The 22,568-nt window shown below is 32.5% G+C and overlaps 1 protein-coding gene across 3 annotated transcripts in view; it reads right to left on the reverse strand.

Moving 5' to 3' along the window:
• Positions 1-445: 445 nt before the first annotated feature.
• LOC127701552 (uncharacterized) overlaps positions 446-22,568 on the reverse strand; it is a 30,045-nt gene continuing 7,922 nt past the window's right edge. For 2 of the 3 annotated variants that reach the window (XM_052205478.1, XM_052205480.1), the window contains 7 exons: positions 19,548-19,705; positions 16,156-16,222; positions 10,009-10,804; positions 7,777-7,923; positions 6,942-7,081; positions 6,420-6,569; positions 446-5,257 (listed from right to left, as the gene is read on the reverse strand). In XM_052205478.1, the coding sequence (XP_052061438.1) occupies positions 4,494-5,257; positions 6,420-6,569; positions 6,942-7,081; positions 7,777-7,923; positions 10,009-10,804; positions 16,156-16,222; positions 19,548-19,705 (2,222 nt within the window). In that variant the 3' untranslated portion in view covers positions 446-4,493. The remainder of the gene's footprint in view (positions 5,258-6,419; positions 6,570-6,941; positions 7,082-7,776; positions 7,924-10,008; positions 10,805-16,155; positions 16,223-19,547; positions 19,706-22,568) is intronic. The other variant, XR_007982099.1, reaches the window with a different exon arrangement.

Consider the following 22,568-nt stretch of genomic DNA (forward strand, 5'->3'; position numbering starts at 1 on the left):
TTACTCCTTAATGTAGCGTGCATAGCGGAGAAGCAGCAAATACCATTTACAGTCTTTGGTTTGACCCGACTGGGGTTCAAAACCTTGAGGCAAACATGAGACCACAAGGCGGTTAACTTCGTCTAGACAACAAACAACTAATACAAAAGATATGAATAGATAATCACACTGGTCAAGAAATGCCTCAATCTCAAGCTTTAAATGGTCAGTTGCATGTTTTGCCACTTTCCAAATAAGGAGAGTTAAAAATCAAATTTGAATAATTGTAACAATTAAAATGGGTCTTCTCAGGCAAAGGAACTATTGTCTAGGTTTTTATATGGTCTTTCTATAAACCAATCTCATTTGTTTAATAAGATTTCAGTGACATTAGTGCACAGGCAGCAGGGAAACAAAGAGCTCATTGACATTAGTGCACAGGCAGCAGCAGGGAAACAAAGAACAATTTCAGACTAAATCTAATTTATTGTTTATAGATTTTGAATCTTTCATGTACAGTTCATCAATAAATCACAACTCTACTCCATAACATTAAATAACAGTTTTCTTCATCAAACTTATAAATAAAAATTTGTATTATTTTAAAATTACCAGTGCATTGTGTCTGTTAAAGTTCAATATGAACATGATTAACAACTGAAATCACTAATTTTATTTAATAGTGTATATTTGACAAAATATTTTACATTAGTGTGTAGATTCCAGAAACCACAACAAAATGTAAACTAATATCACAGTTACTCTGGATTCAGAAAAATATACTATGATTTAGAGGATTTTATTCTACATCTTTTCAGAATCAATTCTTCTCATATTAATCAGTCTAGTATTTTTCACTATTAATTTTGTAATAGTTTTAGACTTCCCTCCAGTGACCTTTAAAAATTAGCATAATTCCAATTTTTTTTTGTCTGTGGTCTTTTATTTGAATTTTCCATAAACACTAAATAAAATGAACCAGTTGATTTTTCAGGGCATTTATATCAGGTCATCACAAATTTCAATCATTTTCTTTCATGTGTGTATAAAGGATAATAATCCTTACTAATGGTAAAATATCTATTAGTACAACAGTTGCTGGTGGTCCCTTAGGTGTTTGAAAATTAAAGTTCTACAGTATTTATTATACGATCAAATCAAAAATATTTTGACTTGTGTGAAATTAGTCAAACCTGTTATAAAGGTCAGCGCTCTATCACACAAAAAACCTGTCTTGTCATCAAGAAAACCCTCATTTTGTTCTGCTATAATAATACCTATACATTTTGAACCACAATTGAAAGGTCACCTCTCTTATATGGTCAGTTTTCTCTGGTCCCAATGATGACCTTCTTAAACAGGATGACTATAACAATTAAGCAAACAAGTCAATAAATGCCAAACACTTATTAACAATAGCATATATTATTCTGAGTACATGTAAGGCATATTGATAAAACATGTCAATAAAACAGTAACCCAACAAAAAGATACAGGACAAAATAGTCTTAAACAAATGATTAATTAGTGTCTGTACAAAATGTCAAGTTCTAAATTACCTAGGGTCTAGATTAGTTATGATCACACTATAAAAGAACTGCCATCTTAAAAACATCCTGTGTTGACTCTTGAACAAATTCTGCTATGGTTTCAGGTATTTTTGGGTTTGAGTATTTAACACCATTTGGACAGAAAAATATTTTAATCATTAAATAAAACTTATATTTGTTTTTTTTATAGATGTTTTCATCATACTTTCAGAATAGATGAATCTTTTGATAACCTGGGCTGGTTTGTACAAGGGTCAATTAACATCAATGTTATTTAAATTTTCAGCTTTCATCAAATCATTCTTAAACAAATACCAGTACATCAGATTTAATGCAAATTTAATTGATGCTAGTGCAGCCCAGTCCAACAGCTCTTTTGACAAAAAGTCTTACGAGTAAAAGAACTTGTAAGTCATGAACATTTCAATATTTCAATATAACTTACAAACAATTTTAATCATAAGATTATGTAAAAACATGTGCAGAATTTTAAAAAAAATAGATTTGTGAATAAACAGAAAGATAGTATTTGAATATTAAATAATGATTGACAGTGAATTACAAGTGAGGATTTTGAGATCATAGTTTGGTTGAGGAAAATAAAGCAACATAAATATCAGATCATAGTTTCTACGGAACTCTAAATCATCTCAACTTTCAGTGAAAGAAGTTACAAATGACCATCCAGTATATACATTGACATACAAGACAAAACAGTAATTGAAACTAAAAGCACCTACAGTGTCTAGGTAAAATAACATCTTAGTATACAGAATGAACAGACAATGTTCATAAACTATTTCTAAAATAATTTGGTTTAAATTTATATAATTTAATTTTGGATGTAATGCGTCTTCTGATTGGCTGACGTTGTTTTGTTTATCAGCTCATAGACATAATTTTGTCATGTGACCGTAACGTCATCAACGTTTTTTCATGGTTTACTACGGTTTTAAATGGAATTTAGAATTAAATTATAAGAAATGACTGTAATATTTTTTCTGTCTATTCGAAATAACATGAAAAATGTGGTGCACACTCTAAAATAACCCGCTACGCGGGTTATTCAGTGTGCACCACATTTTTGATGTTATTTCATCATAGACAGAAAAAATATTACAGTCATTCCTTAAATGAGGACAATTTTCGAAATTATTTTTGGAAAAAAAATGTTTTATGTAACGACTCAATATTCAATATTGACCAAAAGTTAGAAAGTTGGTTAACATCTATAATGTGGATAAAGCATAAATTCATTTTCTATCATGATTATTCAGTCAAACTGTCAATATTACATTTTCATACCTGTTTAATTTGTAAAATAAAAATACAAAATATGAATAGTCAAAACATAAATGATTGGCACAGTGAACTGTCATGACTGTTGTTTCTGGAATGCTGTTCACCAGTGGATAAATATAAGCACCAACTTCATACTCTCATTAGGTTTCAATGAAAGATAAAAACATTTAATTGCTAATACAAATAATGTAAACTGTGATAAAATAAAAAGACTATGACACAAATTGTGGTTTTCACGAATGCTTAAGAATTATCTCCCCTGATCTAAAATTAGATAAATATATATGCATTTCCCAAAGAACGTCACTCCAACTTCGCACAATATTTAACACCCAACTGATAAAATGCCTTAAAAAAGTAAAATTATAATGGGCACCAATATGGCACAACATACAAAATTGAGTATCCCGGAGAAAGCATCACATCTGTACTTACTCCAGGTAATTATCACATGATTATGGTAACCTTATCTTACAATGGTAACATTATCTTACAATGGTAACATTATCTTACAATGGTAACGTTATCTTACAATAGTAACATTATCTTACAAATGCGTTTTTACTTACATGACTAAAATTAGCCTTAAAGTGAAGTTCACAATAATATTAGGTAAACAAAGAATTCTGTGCAATGATATTGGACATCTTGCTATTTTAATGACCATTTGTGCTGTTTTGAAGTGCAGATCGAGAACCAAAGAATAAAGATGTAAAAAGCTATACACTTAGTAAATGTTTGCAAACAACTGAATTCAATAGAATTTCATTGTGTGAAGAGAAAATTTAATCTAACATGGTACCCCTAAAATGTAACCACATCTGTGAAAAAGTCCAGCTTCAAAATGAGCCATCTCACAAATCTAAGTTTACATATGGACAATTAAATGTTACTATAACTGCCTAACTGAATAAATTGCACATATTGACCCAATTATATCAAAATAACATTAATTGCACCTGTATTATAAGTATTTATCATCATCACTGTTCATGGACAGTTTTCAAATGAGATTTTTTTTGGTAAAGTGATATGTATTGTTATGGAACTGGTTAATCTGTTGAAGACATAAATATTTTCTAGCTTGTGACCAAACCTTAAAGTTCTGAACTACAGTCAAGGAAACCTAAACATACAATTTTTTTTTTGCCTTAATGCACAATATTCATTTTTTACATGCATCATCTATATAATTTTCTATGCACCCGGGGCTCAATTTGATTTATGCAATCTTAACTCTAAAAGATCAAATTTAAATATTGTCAAGTTTTATAACAATCATTGATTTGTGAATGGCTAAATGTATGCAAGTTAAAACAGAAATATATTTGAGTTGGTAAAAGGGGGAAATATGAATTTAAAACTATTGGATGGAAGATGGAGGTTAAAAGCTCATTAAATGAGAAGCTATCATAAATTTACTACTTAAAATACATAACAGAGAAAACAGTTCATATTTAGTACAAAGTGCATTTCAATTTCACGTTAAACTTGTGTTTATGTCAATGGTACTACAAATTCATGTTATAACTAAATATATAGTATAGGAAACTCTATGCACCAATAGATAAACAACACCAATAATATTTACTTAACAATGAAGGCAAAACTTGCAGTTTGCATAGGATATACAAAGAACACAATAACAATGAGCATTTTTTATCAACATAAACATGTAAGAGATGGCTGTATTGTTGTCATGGCAACTGATGAAGTTTGATTATCACATGTAGACATAGAAACTTGCACATTTTGTGTTTCTATTCTATTATCACCATGGGAACTGTCTTCTGTTGTTACAGGAAGAGCAACAGAAACAGCTGTTACCACGGTAACATTGTCTTCACTACCACATAATGAATTATCAGAAGTCCTATTTGTTATCACATATTTTTCTTCTAAACTACATGAAGATCTGTTGTTGCTATAGTTACAATAATCTGTTTCATTTGAATTTTCATCATGGTCTGAGAATGTAGTTTTGATGAATGAAGGTAAGTTATTTGAATGCATGGAACTTTCAGTTACAGACAAAAAATCTTCAGGAGACTTGGTGTCTTTTGTAGTTAACTCTTTTAATTTTGTAAAATTTTGATTACAAACACCCCCCATCAAATCTATTAAAATGTCTGAATGCTGCGGAATTTTATCTGCTGTATTATCTAAAAGCATACAACACTGTTTATTTAAAATCTCATTTTTCTCATTGTCTAAGCCTTGACAATTTTTCCTAGTGGCTACATCTGTTGTGTCTTTATACACTGAACTAATCATCTCATTCACATCATCAATAGAGTTATCTCCCTTTATAATACTTTCTTCAGTTCCATCTGGAGATTTATCTCCCTTGACATCACTATATTCATGTGTTTCAATGAGAGGTTCATTTGTCTGTTTGATCACTCCTGCTAATGTTGTTGTTTTATCTGAAATTTACAATTATTTGTTGAATATATTGTTGATAAGGTCATTCTTTCACAGAGAAGCATTTTGGAAACGGGTGAAATATATTTAAGAATTTTGACATTATGTGTAGTGAATTTGTTTCGGAAGAAAGATTTTTTCAGCTTATTTCTTTGACATTAATGGAACTTTATAAACTAAGTGATCCTAGCGGGAAATTGCAGCGGTTTACAATTTCTTCTGTAATACCTTTCCAACAAATAAATGGAACAAATAAATCAGTTATAAATAAATGTTGATTGTGTCCACACGTGGACACAGATGATGCCCCCACTTGCATATTATATAGTTATAAAGGACATAACTGAAGAACAGTAAAAGTGCCGCTACCCAAATTAGAACTTGATCTGAGTTTTATGGTAATAAGCATTGTGTGTAAGTCTCATAATATTTGGTTGAGGCAAACATAAGTTAGAGAACGGAAACTAAATATTTTGCAATTTTTCCATTTATAAAGGGGCATTACTCTAGAACGGTTTGAGTGACGCCACCAAAATTCAAACTTGATCTGTGCTTTGTGGTAATAAGCATTGTGTATAAGTTTCATTACATTTGGTTGAGGCAAACTTAAGTTAGAGAACGGAAACTAAATATTTTTTTGCAATTTTTCCATTTATAAAGGGGCATAACTCTAGAATTGTTAGAGTGAGGCTAACAAAATTCAAACTTGATCTGTATTTAGTGGTAATTAGCATTGTGTATAGTTTCATAACATTTGATTGAGGCAAACTTAAGTTAGAGAACTGAAACTAAAAATTTTGCAATTTTTCCATTTTTAAAGGGGCATAACTCTAGAACGGTTAAAGTGACACCACCAAAATTCAAACTCGATCTGTGTTTTGTGGTATAAGCATTGTGTATAAGTTTCATAAGATTTGGTTGAGGCAAACTCAAGTTAGAGAACGGAAACCAATTTTGGGACGTACGTACAGACGGACGTACGTACAGACGAACAAGGGTAAAACTTAATGCCCCCTCCACTACGGCGGGGGCATAAAAAATTAAGTAACTTTCAGGTAATTAATAAATTCCACCTAGCTTTCTTCTAACTTGGAACATATGAGTAAGCAACATGTTTTAAGTGAAATTCCCTTATATTACAGACTTAAATAGTGACTTTCTTACCAGTTTTTGGAGCATCTTTGACAGGCTGTAGATGTGTTATGGAGTGTTTTCTAGCCTTTCTTTTCCTACTCCCAACAACTGGAACACCATCATCTGTTGGCTTGGCTTTTATGTGTGGCGGAACTGTCAGTTTTACCTCTAGAAAGTTTTCTACAAAAAGAAAGGTTGTTTTTTTTTCAAACATAAATGAAGTTGATTAAAAATATATTGCCATCACTTATTTATTAACTGTTTTTTTTACTGATTACTTTCATTTTGCAACTCCATGGTTTTATTCTTTTGCTCTACTAGATTAAAGATTTTTTTTGTGTTTACCTGAGGACATTACGGGAACTAAAATTTGACGAACATTTTTAACCAATTGTCATTCCGTTGTTGCAGGTTTCAATATTGTGCCGCCATTTTCTGTCATTGATACCTTATTGCTTTTTGCTTCTATTTTTTTGTATACTTAATATGACTTATTTGTAGTAAATTTCTCCACTTATACTTTTTTATTATACTGAGACAAGCAGACGATACCTGGTGATGATGATACATCCATTGCTTGGTTACCAGAATCACTCTCAGACAAACATTTTCCAACATTTCTCTTTGGTTTGACTACTTTCTCTAATGAACATGCAGGCAAAGTTTTGATATGGGCTTCCAGGTCAAAATCACTGAAAAATAGTAATTAACATGTGAAAATACTGGAGGACAAAAACAGATGAAATTCAATAAATTGGCGTCTTTACACTAAATTTGTTGGATGTGTACTGAATGATACTTTAGTCTTAGAGGACGTGATTCATTTACCTATTTGTTATTTGCTTTGAGCTAGCTTTTAGTAACTGTCTTGATTGGACCCTTGTGTAATTTGTCTTTCTGATAGTTGAGTTTATTTTTTGTTGCTTCATGCCAATCTAACGAGTCAAGCCATTTACATTTTTTTTTGTTCTTATGTTGAGCTGTTACAACACTGTCCTAGGTTAGTAGAGAGTTGAGTGATCACAAACATGTTTAACCCCATATGTGCCTGTACAAAGTCTGTAATACAGTGGTTGCTGTTTGATTGCTATCTGTCATATCTGTTCTACATTTATTGATCTGTCATAAATCAAACTTGATTTTTTTTTTTTTGAACTGTTTCATATTTTGTCATGTTTGTGGCCTTTTATAGCTGACTATACAGTATATGTCTTGCTCATTGTTGAAAGCCTTATGGTGACCTATAGTTACTTATATCCATGTCATTTGGAATCTGTTAAACAGTTGTCTCATTGACTACCATTACACATCTTATCTTATATTGGGCAAGTTTTTTAAATATTTGAAAAGGACACCTAAATAGTAGACACTTTATTTTCTATCATACCCTGTTCTATATCTACTGGACTCATCATAAAATGTGCGATTTTTCTCTGATTCTGACATGGTTCTTTTGCGTATCTGTCTGGGGTAAACTGATAACACTTCATCTCCTATGTCTTCAGCTCGCTTGTTCAGGAATGATTCTTTAAAGCTACAATTACATGGTTTAATTATTTAAGTATTTCTAGAAATTGAAAATGTTGGGTTTGTTTGGTAGATTGCTTTTGCTTCTTTGCTGACACCCTTGGAAAAGTTTCTATCAGGCTACATATTATCAACAAGAAAATTCAATTTTTGCAACTAATTCAATTTCAGAAATCTGTTCAAAGAAACCAGTCATTCTCAGAGCCATGGGTTGACAGAAATCTTTTCAAAGAAACCAGGCACCTTAACTAGGAATTTGGTTTGGTCCATCAACTTTTGCACAATGTAACAGGGCCTAATCTAGGATTTTGAAGAGGGAGAAGTGACTTCTCCTTCCAAGAGAGAGAAGGGAGAATTGGTCTATTTTTTGAAGAAGTGAGATTCCATTTCCATTTCGATTGCATAGTGTTTTCATGCTTATCACTAAGGAAATTGTTTTATATTCAATAAAAGATATACTTGCAGTTTTTTTCATATGTTATTGTACACAATGTATATATAGAAAGTTCTTAATACAAAGGTTTTGACAATATATAGTTGTTATTTATTTATTGATACCATTGTGTTCTAAATAAAATTTGTTGATTGGGACACGACGGAGTAGCCTAGTAATATTGATTACTGTAAATTCAGAAATTATTGCGAGGTTTTTATTAATGCGAATAATGCGACTGGGTGACTATCGCAAAAATAAGAACTCGCATTCTGATGTCTGCAACATATATCTGTATGCAGATTTTTATGATATCGCAATAATTAATCTCGCATTTTTGTCCATTCTTGAAAAATCCCAATAATAAATGCACGCAATAATATCTGAATTTACAGCATGATGCATTAAATTCATGTGCATCTGCCTCAATTTATTTTTTTAAAGTCCAGAAAAAATATAACTCCCAGTTTACCTGATGAATTTCACATGACTAGGAATTTAATTTATATCACCACTTGTCATTATTTTGTAAAACAATAATGTCCAGGACATTATGTTAGTTGTAAATTGAGATTATCGTTAAATATTGTAAGTCTTTAAATGAAAATATCTTTCAATCGCATATTAATTATCCGACAAAGAGCTAATTTCTATCAGTTTTTAAAAATATCATCCATATCAACGAAATGGTCGTGAGAAAAAAATCCACCGCTGATCACAACCTGGTACGTTTGCAACCACATTATCCATCAGCAGTCTTTCTACCTTTTATATTTCAATTTTTATTCAATCAATATAATAAATCTACCGTTAATTCCCACCTTTTACCGACCGAATAGTAAAATTGATCGACTCGTGTAAGTTATAAAATAAAACAAATCAGCTGAGTGATTACGCAACATCCTGAGATGAAAATCATCGTTAAAATGATAACTTAAACAGACGGTCAGTTTTCCGTTTGAATAGTTTTGAAAGTTCTATCCGATGATGTTCAAAGTCGCCGTTGTATTCATTTAATTTGATCGTTGACAGTATTACTATTAGTCCTGGGTCGTTTCGAAAATCTCGATTTTCCTTGTCAGTCGCCATTTTTTTTACCTGTGAGAATTGTCAATCACAAGTTGTCTCCCTTTTACCGATTTTGATAGCGATTTGACTTCGCTATGAAGTCAGTCGGCCGGCTAGATTTAGCGATTTTCAAAATTCTTTGGCGACTTAAATCGTCATTTCGCTGGCAAGATTATGGCCTGATGTAAAAATCTGGTTTGATTTATCAGACTTTTGCATGCTAAAAGAAATCTAATTTGGGCCATCCTACTTTTGCATGGAATTTCTGATTTTCATTGACTATTATAATTTGACCTAAAAAGTGAAAAGTGAATTTGTTTATTAGGAGTAGCTTGGCATTTTTTTTTTGGCCAACCATTACAACATTAAATTAAACATACAATAAATCTTTCCAAATTATTATAACTCAATAAAATAATATGAATTATCTCTGAAAACAAGTCAAGGAATTTTTAAGGTGTATGAGTGTTAAGAGATTAAAATTGTGGCACCTGTGTTTTGACCATTTGAATAAATTAATTCCTGTCAAATAATTCCAGTCTGACTAAACAGTTTACTCTTTTTATCTAAACTTGACACTTCTAAACTCACCTTATATTCCTCACGTTTGCTTCGGTTTTCATGGCTGCAATCCTGGCTTTAGATGGCTGTATGATCCCTTCATTTATCAGCTCTTGGTATCTCTGTCCCCTATTACGCCGACGAGACTTTCTTGTTGGTTGATAATCATCACCATTAGATGGACTGGATGATTTTGTATCATCTCCATTTTCATTATAACTATCAGATTCAATTTTGATCCTTTTCTCTTGATGTTTGTACAATTCTGCACAGCTTTCAGAATAGCATCTTTTTCTCTTAAATTCTTTGACATCAAAACTGTCTCCAGAATTTTCATTTCCACTAACAACTTTTGGTCGACCTTCTTTCTTCAAACAGAAGTCTTTTAATTTCTGCTTAGCTTCAGACACTGTATTTGTACCTGGTTCTTGCATTGGTGTTACCGACTGTCCATGTGGCTTTAAGTTAGCCTCATCATGAGCAGCAGCCTTGCGAGTGAATTCTAAAAGGTTTTTAACAGCAATACTAGTGTGGTAGGATTTCCTTCCTTGTGATGGAGGCAACAAAAATGCTTTATTAGAGGAATCAATGGTTTCATTTCTTCCTTTTGGTGGAGATTTTTTAGCAGCAGGTTTTTTGTTTTGTCCAATATTTTTGATGGTAGACAAGTAAAGTTTATCGATTATATGATCCATGACAATTTTTCCACAAGAGTATATAGCATCGTCATCTGGATCATCTGGGTTCTCTTCTTCCTGATCTTGGTTAGTAAGATGCTCTGAAGAACAAGCTTCTTGTTTTACTTGCATAAAGTTGGTTGTGGTATCTAAAAGAATGAAAGTAAACAATTAGATGTCTGATACACTACTTAATTTTACAATCCAGGTGATAATAAAAATGATTTATTTCACTATTGCTCAAATTTGCTAACAAGTCTTAAATATCTATATTATAATGGAAAAAGGTGTGTTTCGATTTTTTTACAGAAATCTTTACTTTCAGGCAATGTATCTCAAAAAAATTTCAATTACCTTTTTTTGCAATACAGAAATTTAAACAAAGTCATTCTATGAGATCTTTGTGCAACATATGCTACATGTTTGCAACCTGATTTTGTTAAAAGAGGATCATTTGTTGAGAGGATGTTGTGATGGTCTTATCATTTCCCTCTTAAATTTCAAAAAATTTGGCCTTATAATTTCAGACTAAGTTTTATGAAAATTGTCAAATCAGAATCAAAGATAAATAAACTGCTTTGCCGACCGCAGCTGGATACGACCGCAGAGGTCCAACCCTGAACAGTTGGGGCAAAAATGGACACAATATTCAAGCTTGATATAGGTCTGAATTTGGATTGTAATTAAATATTTGACACATTATAGGTTTCTGACACAGAATAAATGTAGTCAAAGAACTTGAAATTGGTTATATGATTTGAATTTATATTCAGTTGAAGATTTCTTGCTGTTGTGCAATACATTGTGCTGTTGCCCAATACTTAGTAAATCTGTTTTCAGACTATATACAAAGAATTAGCAAAATAAATTGTGAACCCCAATTTTTTTCTTTGAAAAATTGACAACTTCTTAAATCTTGAGAGAGAAAAAATTGACCCCCCCCCCCCCCCTTTCCAAAAAAAAAATATTTGAAGAAAATTTTTTTTTCGAGGAAAAAAAACTACCCCCCCTTTTCAAAACAATTAATTTTGAAGAAATTTTCTTTTTGTAAAATGTTGTACAAATTAAGAGACATCCATACACCAGATTTCTTGCTGTTGTGCAATACTTAGTAAATCTGTTTTCAGACTATATACAAAGAATTAGCAAAATGAATTGTGACCCCCAATTTTTTTCTTTGGAAAATTGACAATTTCTTAAATATTTAGGAAAAAAATTGACCCCCCCAAAAAAATTTTGTTTTTACCATCCCCCCCCCCCCCCCCCCCCCAAAAAAAAAAACCAAAAAAACAAGAATACTAGAAAAATTCTTGTTTAAGACCCTTTTTGGCCCCTTATTCCAGAACAGTTTGGGCAATTACCCCCAAAATGAATCCCAACCTTCTACTTGTGGTATTGAACCTTGTGGTACAATTTCAGAGCAATCAAAATACTTATACACAAGTTATTGTCCTGAAACTAGAAAAATGCTTGTTTTGGCCCTCAATTCCTAAACAGTTGGGACCATCGCCCCAAAAAACAATCCCAACCTTCCTTTTGTGGTATTGAACCTTTTGGTTAAATTTCATAGAGATCCATACACTTAAACTAAATTTATAGTCTGGAAACCAAATGTCTTCAGATAACACTGACGCCGACGATGTGATACCAATATACGACCGCAAAAAAATTTTGCGGCCGTATAAAAACTAATAGATGAATTTTTATAAAAATATCTTCAATATATATAAGTTAGGTCCAAATTTGGCTGGTGGTTACAGAAGATTAATTATTGTTTAAAGAGTATAATGGATGCAATAGTGATGCCAGTGGCTCTGCCAGTCCAACATCCAAGGTGACTAAACTAGAGGCCCTAAAGAGAATGTGACATTCACCTTGATCTATGTGCATTTTCAACAGTGAAGACGAGAATATAATACATGACTAAGATCTCTTTTTTGTTCATCTTGTATTGCTGATAATTTTTTCAATTTCTCTCCACTATAGTTTTTGCCCATAATATAAAAATAAGAGTAAAAAGGTCATTAAAAAGATGTGGTATGAGTGCCAATGAGACAAATATCCATCCAAAAGTAAAAGTAAACCATTTAGGTCAAAGTACCGCCTTCAACACAGAGCCTTGGCTCACACAAAACAGCAAGCTATAAAGGGCCCCAAAAATGATTTCTGTAAAATCATTCAAACAGGAAAACCAATGGTTCAATCTATATAATAAAATGCTCCGCTGGGGCGCAGCTTGATACGACCGCAGAGGTCAAACCCTGAACAGTTGGGGCAAGTATGGACACAACATTCAAGCTTGATACAGCACTGAATTTGGATTGTAATTAAATATTTGACACAGCATAGGTTTCTGACACAGAATGAAAGTGGTCTAAGAACTTATAATTTTTTAATTTACCTATTCATATATGTGATGGACTGTGAAACTCAGATCAGGAGATTGGGAAATTTTGGTCAGGAGATTAGGACTCAGATCAGGAGGTTTTTAATCGACATAAATTTTGTCGTAAATGTAACCGTGTGCTGTAAAAATGGTCTTTTAAAGTGTGTTTTCTTCAACTTTCCATCCAATTTATTATGTTTATAGTACCCTTGTACTTATAAAGTTTCTCCATCTTTATATTTTACATGTTCAATCTAACATTTTTTTTTTTTCAGTATGTTCTTTAAATTTTTTACTTCATATTCTATAAAACATTTATTGCAACCAGAACATTTGTTTAACTATCTGCAAATAGCTTTTGTTTGCATACTCAGAAAATCATTCTAACTGCAAAACAAGGGTCATAGTTATTATATAAATTTCAATTTAAGCCTTGAAAGGAAGTATAGAATCCTCAAATAATTTTCAAATTATTATTTTTTTATTTGTCCTAAGACATTTAAAATCATTTATTTACCATCCTTTTATGATTATTTGTTCAATTTATATTTTATTTATATTCTTTTAAAAATTTTCATTATTAAAAGGAAAGTAACTTAAAACAGGATAAATCAAGGGAAGTAACCCAATAAATACACAGTTTTTGTTACACAACGGCAGTTAGCCTGAGGTAAAAAATCGTTGATTACCAGTATGTTTGACACCCAAGCTGACAAGTGAAGCCATATAATTATGCATGTTAATTGATTTACAGGTAAAATATAACTTCAGGTAATGTGAGTTACACCAGATGCCTGAGATGATATGTTGGGCAGAAATTTTTCATTCATGAAAAATTTCATACACGGGATTATAATTTTCCTCTTCAACCGGAGGTCGGGAGGAGACTCCTGAAAACAGGATTATTGTACTCCTGTCGGGAGGTTCACATGTATGCTATTCAAACCATATCATTATTATTTGCTTTTATATATAAATCAGAAATAACCAATTTAAAATGGAAAATTTTAAAGAAAAAAAAGGAAAAAAAATCCCCCCCCCAAATTTTTTGAACCCCCTTATGATTCATCGCCCCAACACTCAATCCCAGCTTTCCCTTTGTGGTATGGTACCTTGCAGTACAATTTTAGAGAGATCCATTCACTTGAACACAAGTTATTGTCTGGAAACTAGAAAAATGCTTGTTTTTTTGTCCCTTTTTGGCCCCTAATTCCTAAACATTTAGGGCAATTACCCCCAAACTCCAACCCAGCTATCCCTTTGTGATATGGAACCTTGCAGTACAATTTCATAAAGATCCATACACTAACACACAAGTTATTGTCCTGAAACTAGAAAAATGCTTGTTTTTTGCCCCTTTTTGGCCCCTAATTCCCCAAATTTGGAGGAAATTACCCCCAAAAATCAATCCCAGTATTCCCTTTGTGATATGAAATCTTGTGATACAATGTCAGAGAGATCCATACACTAACACACAAGTTATTGTCATGAAACTAGAAAAATGCTTGTTTTTTGCCCCTTTTTGGCCCCTAATTCCTAAAATTTGGAGGCAATTACCCCCAAAATGAATCCCAGCATTCCCTTTGTGATATGGAACCTTGTGGTACAATGTCAGAGAGATCCATATACTTACACACAAGTTATGTCTGGAAGTTACAAAAATGCTTATTTTTGGCCCCTTTTTGGCCCCTAATTCCTTAACTGTTAGTACCATAACCCCCAAAATCAATCCCCACCTTCCTTTTGTGGTATTGAACCTTATGGTAAAATTTCATTGAGATCCATTCACTTAAACTAAAGTTAGAGTGCGAAAACTAATGTGTATTCGGACGACGACGCCGGACGACGACGACGACGACGACTACGACGACGACGACGACGCCAACGTCATACCAATATACGACCACAAAAATTTTTTTGCGGTCGTATAAAAAACGAGAAACGAGAAACACTTATCAACCACAACAACATACGACAACCACTGAACAATAAAAGGCAATAACTTCTATAATAAACTGTTATCACAGAGATATGTCTAGCCTTTTTGTAATTTTGATAATGCAAATGTTGAAATTAAAATAGCAATACTTAACATGTAAGTTATGCAAATATTCAAAGTCAATGAATCATGACTGTAGGTACATGGCTAAACAATCTCCATGGAATGAGATGTGCCAATGCTAATACAACTGCATACCAAATACCATTGACTTATTATAAGTCGTTCCCTTTAAACAAAATTAAACACAAACATTAACTTATAAACTATGTAAAAGTTTCAAAGTCAATGAACCATGATCAGGGGTGGGGCTATATCATCTCCATGGAAACGATACTTGCAAAGGCCAATAAATTTGCATACCAAATATCATTGACTTAACATTAGCGGTTCATCTTAAACTGATCTAATCACAAACTAATACATTTAAACTATGAAAAGTTTCAAAGTCAATAGACCTTGACTGAGGGGTCGGGGCTAAATAATCTACATGGTAATGAGATGTGCCAATGCTAATACAACTGCATACCAAATATCATTGACCTACCACTAGTGGTTCACCATGAACTAGACCTAATCACAAAGTAATACATTGTTGACGCCGCCACTGCCCCCGTAGCCACCAGAAACAGCATACCTATGTCTCGCTTTTTAAATCCTTCAAGGCGAGACAAAAAGTGGACTTACAATTCTGACTTTGTTTACTGATTTGCAAATCTTGTCTTGCTGATAATTTTTCCTGTTAACAGTTTTTCTTTTTTTTCTTTACTTTTTGCCCAACATATAAAAAGGGTATTATTTGATGATCTTTGTTCATCATTTGTACTTTTTGTTTTTTTTCTTTATCTATTACAGTTTTTGCATAATTAGCAACAAAAAAAATAGTAGAAATGATAATTAAAGAGCTGGATGCCAAAGTGATAAGAATAGTTCACATGACCCTGTGGGTCAGGTGAGGTATAAATGTACTCTGCATTTTTGTCACTACATGTAACTTTTCAACATTACACTGATAGGACACCTTTTACCTTGTTTTAGCTTTTTTTTTCAAGAAGCATTAAATAAGCATAAAATATCTAAAATCCTATAAATTTGTAGTTTCTGTGTGATCTTACTTTTTTCTTCTGGTGTTATATTAACTTCATCAATCACCAACTTCCTTTCCTCTTCAAGAGCAAAATCCTAAAATAAACATATATAAAACATTTTAAATGAATCAAATTATGCCGAGTGAATATTTGTCAAAAAAAACAATAGGTCAAAAGATTTATTTTTTCTTCAAATTTCTTCTATTGTTAACATTTGTAGTATACTACTGTATTTGGGCATGTATGATCTGGATTTTTGTTTTACTCCAAAATTCAAATTGCCAGACAGGGTTGATTTCATAGGGTATAACAAGCGAAAAATAAGATAAAATAAATAGTAAGCCACATCATCTATTAAGTATATTATAAGGAGTAACAAAATAAAACTACTTTCAAAATATATCAATTGGTTTAACAATGATCCAAAATGTTTATACTGAAGATACAATTCCTTATAAACAAATTATACCTTTGCGTAAAAATCTATTTTCACCAATAAAAATGGGGAATGTGTCCATGGGACACAGATGATGCCCCGCTTGCATATCATATAAAGTTATAAAGGTACATAACTGAAGATCGGTAAAAGTGACACTACCCAAATCTGAACTTGATCTGATTGTTGGTGTTTTAACGCCACTTTTAAGCGCCACATTTGGGCTATTTCGTGGCGGCCAATTTTTATTGGTGGAGGAAGCCGGAGTGCCCGAAGAAAACCATGACCTTCGATAGGAAAACTAACAATCCTAGTCAATTAAGATTGGAGTCGAGTGCACTCACACAAGTGGGGTTTGAACTCACAACCTCAGTGTTGACTGGCTAGTGATTACAGTAGTAGAACTACTAGACCACTTGGCCACAGAGGCCCCTGTACTTGATCTGAGTTTTGTGGTAACAAGTATTGTATATAAGTTTCATAACATCTGGTTGAAGCAAACTTAAGTTAGAGAACGGAAACAAAAAATTCAGCAATTTTTCCATTTCTAAACCGGCATAACTCTAGAACAGTAAAAATGACACCACCAAAATTCAAACTTGATCTGTGTTTTGTGGTAATAAGCATTGTGTATAAGTTTCATATAACATTTGGTTGAGGCAAACTAAAGTTAATGAATGGAAATCAATTTTGAGATGTACGTATGTACAGACGGACAAGGATAAAACTTAATGCCCCTTCCGCTAATTGATCGAGACTGATTTTCAAACTAATCCACGACATTGCTGACATAAACCTACCATATAAGTTTCATCAAAATCTGGCAAGAATTGAACAAATGAGAGCCCTAACGATGCAATTTTCCATAAAATTAATGTTTCCAAGGGGCATAACTCTTTTAAATATAATTGATTGGCATTAATTTTCGAACTCGTCCAAGACATTGCTGATATAAACCTATGATATAAGTTTCATAAAAATCTGGCAAGAATTGTACATGTGAGAGCGCTAACAAGACTGGACAGATGCCCAGTATTTCTATGTCCCCGCAACATGTTGCACAGGGGACAATAAACTACACTAAGTAACCTGTGATTCATTCAGATATGATGTTTCAGACAGCTACCATTGTTTTGTTCCAGCTCAAGATCCTTCAAACACTTAAGTGATGAATAAATTGATCAATATTTTACTAAAGGACTGCACTTTTAATTTCAAAGTTGTATTCTTTTGTTATATCTGTTTTAAAAATACAGGATTTTTCCACACTCCCACTGAATTTGTTTGGGATTCACATATCCATTTAATGACAAACACCAGTTTTCTTATTTTTATGTTTGTTTGTGATTTAGGCTTATTATAATGCTTGTGTACTGTTCTAGAATACTTTACAAACATTTTTAACTTCTTCTTGGTGAAGGAAACCAAGGTTTTCCATAAACATGATAAAAATACTGCAAACAACCATTCACAACTTAAAATTACCAAAATTTTACTTGATGTTTTCAAACAAGAGTAAAGTTTTTCCCTCCAATTCCAATTCCAATAAATTGCTTTGCCGAGTGCAGCTGGATACGACCGCAGAGGTCCAACCATGAACAGTTGGGGCAAAAATGGGACACAATATTCGCGCTTGATACAGGTCAGAATTTGGATTGTAATTCAATATATAACACATAATAGGTTTCTGACACAGAATAACTGTAGTTAAAGAACTTAGAATTGGTTATATGATTTGAATTTATATTTAATATTTTGCTTTTGTGCAATACACTATGCTGTTGCAAATTGCCCCTCCCCCCTTTTTAAAAAAAAGGATTTTCTTTTTGATTACTGAAATCTTGAGGATAAAATATTGTCCCCCTCCCCATCCCCCCACCCCCCAATTTTTTAACCCCCCCCCCCCCTTTTTTTTCCAAAAAAAAATTCTTTCCCTCAGTCATGGTCATAATTTCAATTCAAATTTCAATTGAGTTTGCAACCATAATAAGCCATTTAAATACATCATAAAAGTCTGAAAATAGAAAATGACATACATAATCATAGCTAAAATTAATTTACCTTAATCAGCATTTTTAAAATTATTAAAATAGTAACTTCTAAAAACGAATATAGAGGTAATCACCTCAAGACAATACAAAAATTCTTTATACATAATTTAAAAGCAGTGTAAGGGAGGTAATTCAAAGTTGTGCTTGGATTACCTCCCTTACACTGTAATTTGTACTTAAGTAATTGTCCATTAACCAGGACACCCTTGTTTTTTTCTCACTTTTTTGCCCCTAATTCCTAAACGGTTTGAGCCATAACCCCTCAAAGCCAATCCTAACCATCCCTTTGTGGTATAATTTCAGAGAGATCCATACACTGTTCCAAAAGTTATTGTAATGAAACTAGAAAAATGCTTATTTGGGCCCCTTTTCGGGCCCTAATTCTTAAACTGTTGGGACCATAACCCCCAAAATCAATTCCAACCTTCCTTTTGTGGATATTAACCTTATATTTAAATTTCATAGATTTCTATTCACTAATACTACAGTTATTGTCTGGAAACCAAATGTCTTCGGACTACGACGACGACAACAACGTGATACCAATATACAACTGCAAAATTTTTTGCGGTCGTATAAAAAGGGTGACAGTGCAGATTATGTATAAATATGGATAATACATAACTTGTCAATGAAGGAGAAAATGTAGTTCACAGTTTCCTATTTTTGTCTGGATGCTGTCTTCCTCTAGTTTACCTAATCCTACTATATATACTGACTGAGATATGAAGTTAAAACATAAAACTTTACAAAGGTTTACCTCTAAAGCTGACTCTAGATAAAGCCATAAAAGTTAGCCACATGACTTTCTCCTAATGGCACATAGTGAGACTAACTTAGATATGCTTGAATACAAATCTTCTTGAGGTCAAACAATTTTTGTTTCATCTTGAAACTTTATTTTTCATCGAAGCATTTCATACTTTAATTACCTGGTGAGAGGGCCATGAGTGGAAGGGAGATGTGGCTGTCAATAAAGGCAAGATGACTGGTTTAGTATTTTGCTCAGCCTTCCTGGATGCAGTAAATTGGTTACTTTTCACTTGGATGCCTTCCATTAACATACTTAATCCTCCCATGTTTGATGGATCTGTAAGAACAAGAAGTTTATCATAATACAATAAAATGCTTCACTGAGCGCAGCCTGATATGACCGCAGTGGTCGAACCCTGAACAGTTGGGGCAAATTTGGACACAATATTCAAGCTTGATACTATCTGAACTTGGATTGTGATCAAATTTTTGACATAATATAGGTTTCTGACACAAAATAAATGTGGTCAAAGATCTTACAAATCTAATGCGCAATACTGTGCAATTGAAGATTTCTTCTTAAAACTTTTTAAAATTTTTAAAATTTAAAAATTAAAAAAAAAAATATGAACCCTTTAAAAAATAAACTGCTTCGCTTAGCGCAGCTAGATACGCCCGCAGAGGTCCAACCCTCAACAGTTGGGGCAAAAATGGAAACAATATTCAAGCTTGATACAGGTCTGAATTCGGATTGTAATTAAATATTTGACATATCATAGGTTTCTGAATAAATGTAGTCAAAGAATTTGAAATTGGTTATATGAATTGAATTTATATTCAATTAAAGATTTCTTGCTGTTGTGCAATACACTGTGCTGTTGCGCAATACTTAGTAAATCTGTTGTCAGACTATAAACAAATAAAGTTCAATTTCTTTTCAATGTCATATTTGAAATTTATGAAAATCAATAGGGAGATTACATCAATAGCTATAAATAGTTCACCAAAGTTTCATGAGAACTGCTGAAAGCATGTTTGAGTTATTGTCCAAAAACTGGAAAATAGCCCCTTTTTTAATGAATAAAACCCCATAACTCAAAAATGTAAAATCTAAAATTTATAAAATTCTAAAGGGAGCTTACATTAACAGATATAAACAATTCATCAAAGTTTCATGAGAACTGCTGAAAGCATTTTTTAGTTATTGTCCGAAAACCTGAAAACCCCCCTTTTTATATGAATAAAACCCTGTAACTCGGAAACGTTAAATCTAAACTATATAAAAATCCCAAATGGAGCTCATGTCAATAGATATAAACAATTCACCAAAATTTCTTACAAGTTGGTGAAAGCATTCTTGAGTTATTGTCGGAAAACTGGAAAACCCCCTTTTTTAATGAATAAAACCCCAAAACTCGGAAATTTATAAAAAACAAAAGGGAGCTCAGGTCAATAGATATAAACAATTCACCAAAGTTTCATGCATATTGGTTAAAGCTTTTTTGAGTTAATGTCCGACATGTTGACAACAGATGGTGACGGACGGACGGACAGACGGTCAACGGTATACCATAATACATCCCGTAAAAGGGCGTATAAAAAATTGGAAACCCCAATTCCCCCCAAACTTTTTGAATCCCCCTTTTAGCATTAACATCAAACTCAATTGCAGTCTTTCCTTTGTAGTATGGAACCTTGTAGTACAATTTTAGAGAGATCCATACACTTAATCACAAGTAACTGTCTGGAAACTAGAAAAATACTTTTTTTTTAACCATAAAAGCCCATTTAAATACATCATAAAAGTATTAAAATAGAAAATGACATCATAGTCATGGCTAAAATTAAAAAACCTTCATCAGCAACTTTTAATAGTAATAACTTATAAAATGCTCCAGGCGCAGTTTGATACGACCGCAGAGGTCGAACCCAGAACAGTTGGGGCAAGTATGGACACAACATTCAAGCTTGATACAACTCTGAATTTGGATTGTGATTAAATATTTGACACAGCATAGGTTTCAGACACAGAATGAATGTGGTCTAAGAACTTTAAAATTTTAAATTGGACATTCACCTATTATGGTCCAATATCCAAAATCTAAATACATGGTTAGATTCAGCATATCAAAGAACCCCAAGAATTCAATTTTTGATGAAATCAAATAAAGTTTAATTTTGGACCCTTTTGACCTCAATGTGAACAAAGTTGATAACGGGGCCCAAAAATCAAAAATCTAAATACATGGTTAGATTCAGCATATCAAAGAACCCCATATATTCAATTTTTGTTGAAAACAAACAAAGTTTATTTTTGGACCCCGATTTGGACCAACTTGAAAACTGAGCCCATAATCGAAAATCTAAATACATGTTTAGATTCAGCATATCAAAGAACCCTAAGAATTCAATTTTTGTTAAAATCAAACTAAGTTTAATTTTGGACCCTTTGGACCTTAATGTAGACCAATTTGAAAACGGAACCAAAAATTAAGAATCTAAATACACGGTGGTTAGATTCGGCATATCAATGAACCCCAATAATTCAATTTTTAATGAAATCAAACAAAGTTTAATTTTGGACCCTTTGGACCAATTTAAAAACGGGGCCCAAAATCCAAAAACTTAATACACGGTTAGATTCAGCATATTAAAGAACCCCAAGAATTCAAGAATAAAACCCCATTGAAATTGGTCAAGAAATAAGCAATTTATACGAAGTATCTTCTTTTGCACAATACTGTGCAATTGAATATTTCTTGCTATTGCGCAATACTGTACAATTGACAATTTCTTGCTATTGCGCAATATTGCGCTATTGGATATTTCTTGCTATTGCGCAATACTGTGCAATTGAAGATTTCTTGCTATTGCGCAATACTGTGCAACTGAAGATTTCTTGCTATTGTGAAATACTGTGCAATTGAAAATTTCTTGCTATTGCACAATACTTATTATATAATAATTTACACATCCTGTTTGGTGTGTATCTCCTACCATATCTTTATTATTTGCTTTTAAATATAAATCAGAAATAACCAACTTAAAATGGAAAATTTTAAAAGAAAAAAAAAGGAAAAAAAGAAAAAAAAGGAAAAAAAAATCCCCCCCCCCAATTTTTTGAACCCCCTTATGATTCATCACCCCTAAACTCAATCCCAGCCTTCCCTTTGTGGTATGGTACCTTGCAGTACAATTTC

The sequence above is a fragment of the Mytilus californianus genome, unplaced genomic scaffold (assembly GCF_021869535.1).
Source record: "Mytilus californianus isolate M0D057914Y unplaced genomic scaffold, xbMytCali1.0.p SCAF_5, whole genome shotgun sequence".
Taxonomy (NCBI): Eukaryota; Metazoa; Mollusca; class Bivalvia; order Mytilida; family Mytilidae; genus Mytilus; species Mytilus californianus.